Source organism: Sinohyriopsis cumingii, chromosome 6 (assembly GCF_028554795.1).
Source record: "Sinohyriopsis cumingii isolate HCF-2022 chromosome 6, ASM2855479v2, whole genome shotgun sequence".
NCBI lineage: Eukaryota > Metazoa > Mollusca > Bivalvia > Unionida > Unionidae > Sinohyriopsis > Sinohyriopsis cumingii.
The window spans coordinates 149,423,810-149,437,926 of NC_142966.1; the positions used below are offsets into that span (position 1 = coordinate 149,423,810).

General features: G+C 34.4%; 1 protein-coding gene across 1 annotated transcript in view; it reads left to right on the forward strand.

The window, feature by feature from the left end:
- Positions 1-14,117, forward strand: part of LOC149798248 (serine/threonine-protein phosphatase with EF-hands 1-like) — an 87,625-nt gene that overhangs the window by 62,549 nt on the left and 10,959 nt on the right. Inside the window, exons 7-11 of the mRNA XM_089960560.1 lie at positions 1,711-1,872; positions 2,442-2,608; positions 3,343-3,379; positions 10,781-10,930; positions 12,030-12,113. Coding sequence (XP_089816686.1) covers positions 1,711-1,872; positions 2,442-2,608; positions 3,343-3,379; positions 10,781-10,930; positions 12,030-12,113 — 600 coding nt within the window. The remainder of the gene's footprint in view (positions 1-1,710; positions 1,873-2,441; positions 2,609-3,342; positions 3,380-10,780; positions 10,931-12,029; positions 12,114-14,117) is intronic.

Here is a 14,117-nt window from a genome sequence, read left to right on the forward strand (position 1 = left end):
GACGACGAGATGTTTAAGTTGCTCACTCGCGAAGGAACCTATACGAGTACATGAACTACTGGAAAAGGTTTCTGAAACTCAATTGCCATCCAATCAAGGACTTATGTTCATCGTTGGCCATTGAAAGCAGTTCCGCCAATAACGCGGATGCAAGACTGAAACAGGATATTGATTAACATAGAGTAATACTAGAGTAAGCAGCGGGGCTCTCTCGGGGATCGCACCCGCATATTCCGTGAGAGTAAAAGTCAGGAGGAATAATATGCTCTAACCAAGATAATTATTATAAATATGAGGATCCCACTTACCTTACTATCAGAGACTAGAACATTTTATCTCATATAGTCGTGACGATTACATTTGCTTATATTAGTATCAAGGTCTATGCAATTTTATCTAATTTGGTCGTGACTGTTACACTTGGTCTCTTGTGGAATTACTGGAACGCGTGTTTTTGTCTCTCATAACTTCTGTCTGATGCAAACTAAGAGCTGTTCAACTATCGATAAATATAACTATAACAAACATGATTCTAATAGGTGTCTTCTACACGTAGTGGTCGGTTGTCTGCAAAGGGGATGGGGGGGGGGGGCTACATAAATCGGAAGGATAATAATACATGAGAAGGGAAGTAAGGCAATTCAACTTATATATTATTTCCATAAATGAATAAGTGTGCTAATCCCTAATGAAAATGCCTGAACATCTTAACTTCATATAAATAAGGAATCAAATTGACAGCAATTAAAAAAAAATCTAGATTTAAAATTCGTACTGTTTGTGTCGTTTCATCTCTGTTCCAGATAATGGATACATGACCTACAATCTAGGTTGCTATACATATTTAACTGTATATCCATCTACAAACCCCGTAGTTGCTAGAAATTAATAATCACTTACCAAATATAGCTTTCCTTGCCAGAAACCTAATTGTGTTCATCCAGGCCATTTTTGTTTTGGTAAATCTCGATTTTTTCCATAAGAAACGTTCATTCCTTTTTGGCAGTTTTTAATTGTAATAAGCACACAAGTTAATAACGGCCGTCTTAAAATTAGATATATGCTATTTATAGCCTACCATCAAAATCCCTCAGAATCACATTATACCTCTTGCAAGCCTAAACATTCTGGCAGATCTGGATTTGTTCAATTTGTTTTTTGCAGTTTGACTCAACTTGTAAGCGATTATATACGGTATATTGCATTATTAGTGTTGGGACTTATGGTGGCATCATCGTTTTTACCTATTTCGGCTTAGAGATAACAAGAGTAACCTATAAAATTCATACTCTGTGATCACATTACTTTAAAGTTTTGCTTTAGTTGTCTCCCTTTAAAAATTGGATGTTGATATTACCCAAAAAGTAAAGCCCATTCTCGATTGGCTGAGAACAAAGTTTAAAGGCCATACTCAACCAGAAATTGTAGGATAATCTGGCTGTCACTGTCCATGTGACTAATAAATATGTGAACTGCGTTTTATGAACACTATTATATGATATTATTATATCATTGTTTATGTCGTATACGTTTACTTTTGCACAAGGGCCACATCTGTTTTGGTGGCATTTGTCCAGCGACAAGACTTGCACATCATGAGACACATAAAACGATTACGACATAGTAAATGAATGCTGTGAGAAAACTACTAAATCGACAAAAGTTTTCTGAGTTCTTGAATTAAAGTTTTTTCTTTTGGTACATTTGCAGTCCCTTCACGCGCGGTATCTTATCCAGATCCTGCTAGAGGCACGGTTACTTCTAAAACAGAAATCAAACATCTCCAAGGCGTCTACCTCCATCTCCAGCAAAATAACTATATGCGGGGACCTGCACGGCAAGCTTGGTGACCTCTATATGATATTTCATAAGGTAAAAATAATAATATTAAAATAATAATAATAATAATAATAATAATAATAATAATAATAAATAAATAAATAAATAAATAATAATAATATAACGACCATGGCACCAGCAAAGATAATAATAACAATAATAACTCCAGTGCTCGTGACCAATTCTTGTTATGGTTCTTAATATATATTTTAATTACTTCTGTTTTTCTTAACCTTTGGCGAATTTGAAAGTGATTTTGAACGGCAATATTTGTCATAGAGTTTAACTAAAAAAGCCTTGCCTGAATCGCAGTAAATTTGTCATACTTACATTGATTTGTGGGATAGAGTATTCGCGTGTGCGCATTACGAGACCAAAAAAGGAGATAGAAAAATGTATATTATTTTATTACATACATGTCTTGGACGATTAATGAACACATAAATTTCAGTTTTAAAATTACTTAATGATGTGTTGCAAATTAATTTAATATACAGATAAGCAGACTCTAACTTAACGTTATTTTGATATTGGAAACATAACAGTGATGACGTTTAGTAATTTCATTGGTGGGTTAGAGTTTACAATGTTCTGTTCCTTAGAATGGTCTTCCTGCCGTTGACAATCCATATATCTTTAATGGAGACTTTGTGGACCGAGGCGCCTTCTCTGTGGAAGTCATCATCATACTCTTTTGCTGTTTCCTCCTCCATCCAAATGAGGTCTACCTCAACCGAGGAAATCACGAGGACCCCGTAATGAACATCAGGTGCGTAAAAACTTCATCTTTTTAACACTGTGGACGAACACTTTTAACCTTACTAAACTAACGTAAAATCAAATAAATTGTAAACGTGATCTCTATTGTATTTCCGATTTGCCTCTGTGTCTGGTGCTCTCTATGAACGTGTGAATCATTTACTTCCCCTATCCCACCACCTGTAACGCGTTTTGGTCTCATTTATATTGGTATCTTGATGAGCACAGAGAGTAATTAAGTGTCAAATAATCATCTGAAATGTTTCGTTTAAGGGTTGTTCACGCTGAAGATGTTTTAGCGGTACTGATGTTATTGAAAAGTAAAACGGATTCTGGCTATACAAGATTTTTTTATATTGATGTGTACTAAACAGGAAGTAATTTCCGGGCTGATAGATTTTGTTTGCACAGTTCAGATTGTTAAAGATTATTGTTTTGAAGTTCAACGAAATATTAGTCAAATGCTTGCGAGATTAAAATGTTTGCTTACCTATTAAAGACCAGGAGATAGTACGAAAATAAAATGTTTCAAAATTTCTCCATTAAGTTATATGATTTTTTTAATATGAAAACTGATCAATCAAACGTACTGTCGAGTTACAGATATATTATATTATGTAAGAAAAAATTAAAATTAAGGCTTTTCTGGGTTTTTAAAAAAATTATTTTGTGCAATATAGACAATACACAGGTAAAATGAATTTATGGCATTTAAGAATTTTCCATTTACTCCTCTGTCAACAGGTATGGCTTTGTGAAGGAAATTCACGCTAAATACGAGGTAAGTAAAATGCAGCCAGAGAAAAACACAGAAACAACCAAAAACTCAAACAAAAACAATATAACATCCATGCTGATATTTGTTAGGCATTCGGAGCAATAACTGCAAATTCTTTTCTGTTCAGATTAACGATTCCTTCCCAGAGACTTATAAAGAAATGAGTTCTACTTGAATTGTATGGCATCTATTTCTCAGCTTACTAGAGATAGGGGAATCATTATTAAGGCAATTTAAAACGTATCGCTTATGAAATGCTATAGGATTCAACATTTGCAATAACTCTTTAAAGAGAAATATGATGCAGTCTAAAAGAGAGAAGAAGTTAAAGAAGAACAATTCGTTATTTGCCATTGTGCCAACTGTCAATTGAGCATACTTAGAAATAAAAGGAAGTTATAATGATGGTGGTGTTAACGTGTGATCTTTGTGTTTCTGTACTATTTGTTTTGTTGTGCAGTGATTGATATAAACAATATATCTCTGGACTCGTCAGATGACCTTGTAATAAAAATACGAAATGTGATATTTGCATTTACGTCCCAGTTTATAGTTGTGTTAGATTTTAGTGATTGTTTTGTTGATTGTGGGGACTAGGTGTCGAGAAGATATTTTTAACTTATTAATTAGCCAAGTTCTAAGAATATATGTTATAATATACGGTATTCACGAGACTCTATGACAGCACTGATTAGTTTAGCTTCATAAAAGAGACCCTCCCTAATTTCTTAACATAGGAACTTATATGGATATTATTAGGAATACGTGTTTCGTAATTTGAGATAGGAATAATTCTTTGTGATGGATGTTTCGGTTGTGTTTTATATTGCTTGGTGAGTTAATATTTGGCTTGGAAAGGCTTACAGTGGAATCATATAAATGTGACACAAAAAAAACATGCAAGTATGACAATTATTTAGAGTTTCGTGATGTGTGGTCATTCGGTGGTTAGAGTATAATTAGTGGTAGTGTTTGCTCTTTTAAGAACATTTCATTTCTCAACGACTGTTGTCTTCAGGTAGAACTTGGAAATAGGGTCAACATGGACTGTCAAAGCCAGCTTCACGCAGAAGTTGTTCATTCTATGAGAGAGTTAAATATTGTTTGATATTGTCCCTTGGTTTTATTTTTTCTGCCTCACACAAGAGTGTTTTCCATATCAATTTAATAAAGTAACGCCTAACTCGAGAAAATACACCCCGTATTATTACAGAACAATCACTAAAATGGCGGTCACTCATGTATGTAAATAAATGTGTAGACGTCAGGGCATCATTTGACATGGTGAGAGAAACGCCATCTGGACAAAATAGTAAAGAAGATTACAAGGATTAGTCAGTGCCTTTTTACAAAGACACGAACTGTTATGTCATACACAAAACGAATTGTCGCGTTCTATCTCTGTTGACACTGGTGTCAGGCAAGGATGCATATTTCACATATAATCTTCTTACTGTTGACTGATAAATATGGTAATGAACCAACCACGAGGAATACAGTGGATGAGGACCCAGACACTGGAAGATCTGGACATTGCAGATGATATTGGACTGCTGTCACACACACCTCAGCACATGCGGTTAATGACAAAAAGAAGTTACATAGCATAGCACGAACTACTGGCCTGGAGATCAATCTCGACAAGACAGAATGCCTATGAGTCAATACAAACCAGGATACATATATTCTCTTAGAGGAAGAAGCCAGTGAGAATGTCGATAAGTTAACATACCCTAGCAGAATTGTGAACAAGTCAGGGGGAACAGATGAGGATTTCAATGTCAGGATTGCCAAGGAACGCCATCCTTTCACCACTTGAAGATCGGTCGGGAGCAAAGATACTATCCACCTGAAAGAAAGCTTATACTGTTCAGTTCCAGCGTGAGACCAGTGCTGCTTTATGGGACAGAGATCCTGGAGACAGAGACAACTTGGGACATTAGCTACGAGTCTTCGTCAGTATTTGTCTAGTAGTCTAGGACAGATCATGTACATCAGATGGTCAGACCGAGTTCTGGAGCTATGAGTTGTGGCTGAGGGCAGAACATGAACCCATACCCGACACAATTAAGAAACGCAGGCTGGGATGGACTGGGCATATCCTGTGGAGAGAATAGCCCAATATGCAAACGCTGAAGAGGACGACAGCTGTGACTTGGAGAAAAACCGTTGACACCGAACCTAAGACTATCAGCATATCCTGGAGGGAGGCAAAACAGATAGCCCAAGACCATGACAAATGGATTGCTGCAGTGAAAGCTCTATGTTCCAGGGAAATCAAACAGGATTGACGATGATTATTTATTATGATAAAAATGCTGATATAAATTCCGAACTACTCAGCACAAGTTAGATTATGTTTAGAACTATTCTTAAATAATAATAATAATAATAATAATAATAATAATAATAATAATAATAATAATAATAATAATAATAAAGCAATAATGCTTTATTTATAGACGGTGACTCATTAGTCAGAGACTTTTCTTCCCTAAGGTCCTCTGAAGGAGAATATAATAATGTCCATAATATGAAGATATCATTAATTACTGTTTATTTTAATATGTTTAGTATTAAAATACTAAATTCCATTATCTATTAGAAACACATACATGCTCATGATATCTTTTCTTAAATACTCTAATATTTTCAGCAGATTTTACATGTAGTGGAAGCTTGTTCCACAGAACTGTACCAGAGTTTTGAAAACTCTTTCTAAATTGCTCTGTTCTTGGTTTTGGTGGTAGGTTTCCATGTGATATTGATCTCAACTGAAACCTTGATATTACGAAATTTCGGATTATCAAGACAGATGTTCATATTGAAATTAACGCTGTTTTTATAACAAATATTATCCACATATAACATACCGACATATTTAAAGTAGGGCAAGAAGTGTAAAGACAAACCAGTACAAACTAAGGAATGGTATTGTGCCGTAATGAATAACATTACAAGATTACTGTGAGAGATGTTTTTCGACTGGATGAACTGACGTTACGTCACTAGTAAGCGAAGTCAAACGTGTTTGTTTTAGGCGTTATGTTGCAAAAACATTTTCTTACTTTGCAAACATATATTTTGCATTTTCTTTTTTCTTTTTAATCAAAACAAATTATTTAGTAAAACAGCATAGACCTTTGTTTCAGTGCAATGTATAGGTTATTGGCCCGAGTTCATGTGGTGCAGGATGCCCGAGCCTGCAAGTGCATTATACGCCTCATGAACGAGGGCGCAATATTTTTGAATACGCAGTCAATAACCTTATTATTAAGTTTTTTAAAAGAAGCATAACAATTATTATATTATCTTATGGAATAGCACACTTGAAACAAAACTTATTTCAAGATTTTATTAAAAATTTTATTTTATACGTCATTCATTTTTTAAAATGAATTTTAATTCGCACGACTTCACCGCTGTTGAAGCGTGTGTGGGGGTTGATTCTTTCTAAGATGTGAACCAAACAAAGTTTGCAAAAAGGATGGAATATAGTGTACCAAGGTAAGGCAATGAAATATTCATATTAGGATTATATGGCGCAATGCGGCAGTAAAAGCTGAAAATACCATTAAGAGTAGATATCATCCCACCCCCTAAACAATACGCCTTGGTTTATAGTTGTGGTTGCCTTGATGTTGTTGTCATGGTTGCGGATAAATCTTGAAGTGCGGCGTGCGTCATAACCGTTGCCAGGGTATTGTGATCAATGCCTTTTCGATTATACCACAAAAAATGTTATCGAGTCGCTTATGTTTCATTAAATTCCTTGTACTGGATAAAATAATGTTAACAAGAGCGTATAAAAAGTGTGCAGTTGTTGACTTTTAGATTGTATCAAATGACAGTAACGAAAGAGAAGTTATTGACTTATACATCGTATCACATATACATTGTATCAAAGGACAGTTTGACTCTATTTCTCTCTCTCTCTCTCTCGTACTAACGGGAGCAATAAGCGACCAATAACCATCATTTTTGAATATTTTTATAAATCATATTTAGTTTTATTTGTGTGTGTGTGTTTGCTTTTATCTAATTGCATTCTAAGTCTTTTCATATAGACCTCTCCTCGATAACTCGTGCACAATAGGGTCCACAAACATAGACTACATTATAAGCGACGGCGCGAGTTAACGAGGGACCTCCAAAATTTGAGGGGAAAAAATCGATTTGACGTCGAGAAAACTGGTGGTGGGGGTGGTGGGGGTGGGTGGCGGCGGCGTTAGGGAACTGGGCTATTTAATGACTGAATCCTCATTTTACAATCACGTCGATAATAATTTTTAATAACGCGCTTTTTCGAACGAAGTTGTTCGTTATTCTGTTTAAATAACATGTATTTTCAAAATGTTCAACATGTGAAAGGTCGTTCTAACTGGTTTCCACAACCATCACGTGCAAGCGAAAAATCTGTGTATTACGTCACTGCTTTTTGTTGTTTTGACGAGTCTGGTTCCCGTAGTGGGGTTTAATAGTATCCTGCTAAATCGGGAGTCCACCGAGCAGGGAACTAGACTAACTGTTGATACACCATCAAACAAGGTTCCTTTTCTTCTTTTTTTAAAAACACGCGACATTTATTTCGTGAGACAATCGTCTACGTCGAAACTCAATTTTTGCATTGTTAAATTAGTACATTATTGAAGTCGTAATTTCATTGGAAGTAATAATGAAACTTCTTTTCATCCCTGATGATATCTCTTAGTGCCAGTTCAATAATTCTCGGAAACTTGCTTGCCCCCAATGGTCCGTATCTATGAAATCAAGCTCTTTATTTTGCGAAGTATTCGTTTCGCTTGGCTGCCTTGCTATCTTTGATCAGTCATGAAAGAGTCGGTTAATTCAAGGTAGTTTATGTTACATACAAAATAACATTTATAAGTAATCAATCGATCAAATGAAGTGAGTTCACCTGAAATACGACCAGTGCAGCTTTATTTTAAGTTTGTAGGATTTTCGAGCCTTTTAATTTTCTTTTACTCCACCACCTTTATTTGATTCAAAAGACATAATTAGCGTGATAATACAAAGGAGGCCAGCTTTTAATTCAGTGCAAGATAGTAACAAATACTTCCGCAAGTCAGTTATCAAAACACGGTCGGCACTTAATTAAGTTCTCAGAGAAACGCTCGTGGACATAGCTGTTACGGTAGAATGACGCATTTTACGTTTAATTGCAAGATGACACGTTGCATTTATGACGTATATACTTAAAAGGAACTAAAAGATAGAACTAGAACACAAATTTCAATTGAAAAGAAAATTATTTAATTTGTATTTATTTATTAGAGTACTGCCTCCTCTCGGCATCAGTGATATTTTCATTGATTGAAATTTCCTTACATATCGCTAATTGCGGTATACTAGGAATGTCGTTTGGAAAGAAAATGTAAAAAAATTGTATGACCTATTTTTAAATTTGATAATACATAATGTTGATTAAAATTTCCAGGTCCTATCTACCGTCTTCGACGATAAAACGAGCGATATATCAAAGTTTCCATTACCAGTTTTGATCACGATTTTCTTCAAGTTCAACATATTGGGATACATTTTTGGGGTATTTTCTGGTATAAAAAATGGAATCCACGCATGACCCCGCGTTATAAGCGGGTTCGCGAGTTATCTAGCGAGTGGTGTATTCAGATTTCCTTTACTTAATTTGATTGCTAGATATTTTTCTTTGGACGAGAGCTAGATCTACCAGTTTTTCAGTACTGGTATAAGGCAGAAAAGTTACGGTCATTGTCGGTCATTTTCGGTCATTGTCGGCCTCTGGTAGACATTAGATTTATGACATAGTCAGCGTTGGACGTTTTCGCCTCCATTGTTTTTTTTTTTTAGCTGCAGCAATCAAAATGCTCTTTTACATTGTTTACCAAGTAAGGAAGCAGTGAATATATGTGTTTGAATAGGGTCAATACCGCTATATATTAAACGACATCAACAACGTTAAGCAAATTGGAGAGTGTATAAAATACAGCAAACAGGCTTTGTAAGCCAGTAAGATCATCATATTGATCCCCGTGTCACGCTGGCCGATATAAAGATTAATAGTTCATAAGAACTTCATGTTCGCCACAGAAATGACTAATCAATTATATAATATCGAAAGCAACCATCTGACGTGGTCTTGCGCCGTCAACAGCGGTGTTCGTTGCGCCCGTTAGCAATTGCTTGTTACAGTGTCAGAGGCTTTAGTTCGAAAATATGTTGGTAACCATTGTTTATACAGGCCTACATCATCAAATTCTCAGACTAGTTTTGGTTATAATGGATAGCTACCTTTTTGACTGTCAACATAGAGGCTATATCTCAGAACAAATGTGTATCGTTCATGATATCAAGACCCCATATACAATATTATTATAAGCTTCAACAAGGCATATTAATGTACTAAAGATAAATACAGGCATCTGATTAGTCCATCTATGCATATTAATGTAATAAAGACACATTCAGACATTTGAATGGCCCATCTATGCATATTAATGTATTAAAGACACATACAATCATTTGATTAGTCCATCTATGCATATTAATGTATTAAAGACATATACAATCATTTGATTAGTCCATCTATGCATATTAATGTATTAAAGACACATACAATCATTTGATTAGTCCATCTATGCATATTAATGTATTAAAGACGAATTCAGACGTTTGATTAGTCCATCTTTGCATATTAATGCATTAAAGACACATACAATCATTTGATTAGTCATCTATGCATATTAATGTATTAAAGACACATTCAGACATTTGATTGGCCCATCTATGCAAATTAATGTATTAAAGACAAATACAGTCATCTGATGAGTCCATCTATGCATAATGATATATTAAAGACACATACAATCATTTGATTAGTCCATCTATGTATATTAATGTATTAAAGACACATTCAGACATCTGATTGGTCCATCTATGCATATTAATGCATTAAAGACACCTTCAGACATCTGATTGGTCCATCTATGCATATTAATGCATTAAAGACACATTCAGACATCTCATTAGTCCATCTATGCATATTAATATATTAAAGACATATTCAGACATCTCATTAGTCCATCTATGCATACTGAAGACACATTCAGACATCTCATTAGTCCATCTATGCATGCTAATCACAAATGGAGACATCGGATTTCTAATCGTGCATATTGTTACTATTCCTGAATAGTTTTCTTTATCAGACTTATTTGATTACCTTTTTTTTCTTTTCTTCAAATTACATACATATTTACATTTGGACACCGCCAAATTACAAAGCCAAATTCAGTAACTTGAGACAGTAACTGGTATCAGATCATTTAGTACTTTTGTTCGTATTTAAAATCGATCAATATGGTTAGTTATGTCAAGGGACTAATTTCTTTTTATTTGAAACAGGGGCATGCCAAGAAGATCCTTCGCTTGATGGAAGACGTGTTCAGTTGGTTGCCCTTGGCAACAGTGATAGACAATCAAATTCTGGTGGCACATGGTGGGATTTCTGATACCGTGGACCTTGACCTTCTAGATAAAACTGATAGACATAGGGTACATTGCTAATACAAACTCGAAAACTCAAAGCTAATAGATTTAAACATTCTCAAAATTTCGATAAGAAAATAGTGCATTTCTAAAAGGAAGTAAGAAAATGTTCTAACATTATATATATATATATATATATATATATATATATATATATATATATATATATATATATATATATATATATATATATATATATATATATATATATATATATATATATATATATAATTTTAAAACATTTTCTTTATATATATATTACTTTATTGATATGAACATCTGACTTTACCTGTAACGAAATGCCAAGAAAATTAAAAGGAATGAAGTATCTAACCTAGAGGATATTAAAATCATTCTCCTTATGTAGTGTGACCTTTAGTATCTCTTTATGTATTGTGGCCCTAAGTATACGTATTATGGCCCTTAATATCTCTGTATGTATTGTGGCCCTTAGTATATGTATCATGGTCCTTATTATCTCTGTATTTATTGTGGGCCTTAGTATATGTATTATGGCCCTAAATATCTCTGTATGTATTGTGGCCCTTAGTATATGTATCATGGCCCTTATTATTTCTGCATGTATTGTTGCCCTTAGCGTATGTATTATGGCCCTTAATATCTCTTTATATATTATGGCCCTTATTATATGTATTATGCCCCTTAATATCTCTTGATGTATTGTGGTCCTTAGTATATATAATTATGGCCTTAATATCTCTTTATGTATTGTGGCCCTTAGTGTATGTATTATGGCCCTTAATATCTCTATGTATTGAGGCCCTCAGTATATGTATTATGGCGCTTATTACCTCTTTATGTATTGTGGCCCTTAGTGTATGTATTATGGCCCTTAATATCTCTATGTATTGAGGCCCTTAGTATATGTATTATGGCGCTTATTACCTCTTTATGTATTGTGGCCCTTAGTGTATGTATTATGTTAATATATCTTTATATATTATGGTCTTTAGTATTTACACATTCATTTAACAGCTCTCATTTGCATTATATTGCATGGGCTCAAAGTAGTATAACACACACACACACACACACACACACACACACACACACACATTCATGCATTCATGCATATATATTATAGTTCGTGTCCATCATGGAACCTCCACGAGGCTTCAGCGAGGATATTACTCATGTACCTCAGGAAGTTCTGATTGAGTGGAAGCAGGTATGTTACGTGTATGACATGCATGGAAATAATTTTCTTGTGTTACGTAACCAGAATATAAAATGCATGCAAAGTTTTGTGGACATCTTGTTAAATATTGTGTAAAGTGTTCCAGCAAGAATATATATATATATATATATCTATATATCTGTGTGTGTGTGTGTATTTGTTTGTTTGTTTGCTTGTATGTGCTTTGGATTTTTAATGTTGTTTTAACTATTTAAGTCAGATCCCTGCGATGTCTTCTTTGCGGCAGTGATGTCTAGCACTGAAGCATCTTGCCGTAGACATGTAGCATCATGTGCCATCCAGCAACTTTATCCAAACACCTGGCTTTCCAGTCCAAACAACAACCTCTTAATATCAAGCGCCAAGCGAGGCATCGGCTCTTACTAATTTTATAATTCTTTGGAATGACTCGGCCGGAGTTCAAACATTCGACCTCCTGCATCCAAGGCGGATGCTCTAAGCATTTAGGCCAAGGGATCGGTCTCCAACAAGAATAGATTGAGAACAATATTTTTTATAGATACAATATATATCTGACATTATTCCAGAAGAGGCACGTGATACAACGATTGCTTTCACATAATACAGACGCAAACAGACGTAAACAATATAATTAATTGAGTTTGTTGCTAGATTACCTTGCGAACACTGTGTCAAGAAAGGAGTGAAATAAAGAATATTTTTTTATGATACTGTCTTAACACAGTCGGTCATGTCGTTTATATTATTACATTTTTATTTCTTCTCATTGATTACAAGACCTCGTTACTTGGGAGACAACCTACTGTAGGTGTTTGCTGTACAGAAAAACAACTTGACGTTGAGATGACAACATTTTATTGGTATTTGTAAATGTCATTTTGAACTTATTATGACTGTTTTATGAATCAAGATCCGAATACGATTATTATATATCTATATCTTGAAAACACAACGACCTAGGACTAGAAAGAGCCGATAGCTTTAAAAATAGATGGAAAATGTTTTAATAAACCATATACCTGCTTTTGTATGCCCAAATCATGAAAGTGGTAGAACTGTGTTGTCGTTACAAGTCCATCCATCCTTTATACCTCTGTTAGGTGTTGAGCCTTGAGGTTAAGTAGGTTTTCGGGTACTACGGTGGGGCATTCTAGTTCTGTCTGTACTAGGGGGCATTCTAGTTATATCTGTACTAGTATAGAATAGCTGCAGGTCATATACGCATACTTTGAAAACCTTTTTTTTTGTGTTGTTGATGTCTTATTCTTACGAGTGGTGAGATTGGGCTTTTTATTTCCGAACAAAAAGCCTTTCTTTTGTGAATTTCTTGTGTTATGAATATTTGAGTTAATTTATAATTGATTTAATTTAATTGTTTGTTTGTTAGGTTTTTTTTATTGTTCCGTTATATGCTTTTGTAATCTAATTTTATTTACTGGAATTTGGCATTTTCCAGAAATTAGTTTGATCTGGCTGTTTTTTCGTAAACACCTAATATTAGAACTTTGTTTCTTAATGATGACCTAGTTCCTGACCTTGATACAGAATTAGTAACAGTTGAACTAAACAACTTTCAATTTTTTTAAAATTCATTCTTAATGTGGGATTTATAGGGTGAAATCGAGGCTGTTATGGGAGTACGTGATGTAAAGCTTCTATCTTGTTCTAGAAAGTGATCAAATAACCCTCATACGGGAATCTGTTTTGCGTCTTAAATTACCATATAACAATTTTCTATAGAGAATTTAGCCAGTCGGGCTTTTAAACACAGGCGTCAAGGTGTTCGTTTTGTTGTGACCAGTTTGAGTTGAAATTCTATTTTATGGAATTATTAATTCTTTCCCCTGGGAATATTTAAGTGGTCATACAGAATTCTTGGACAAAGACATTTATTAAATTTTATTCGGAATTGAAACACTGTAATATTATTTTATTTGGTTCAACAATGAACTGTTGACATTTCAGTACATTACTGGGTACATCATACGTCATCACCTTCCATTTTGGATATTC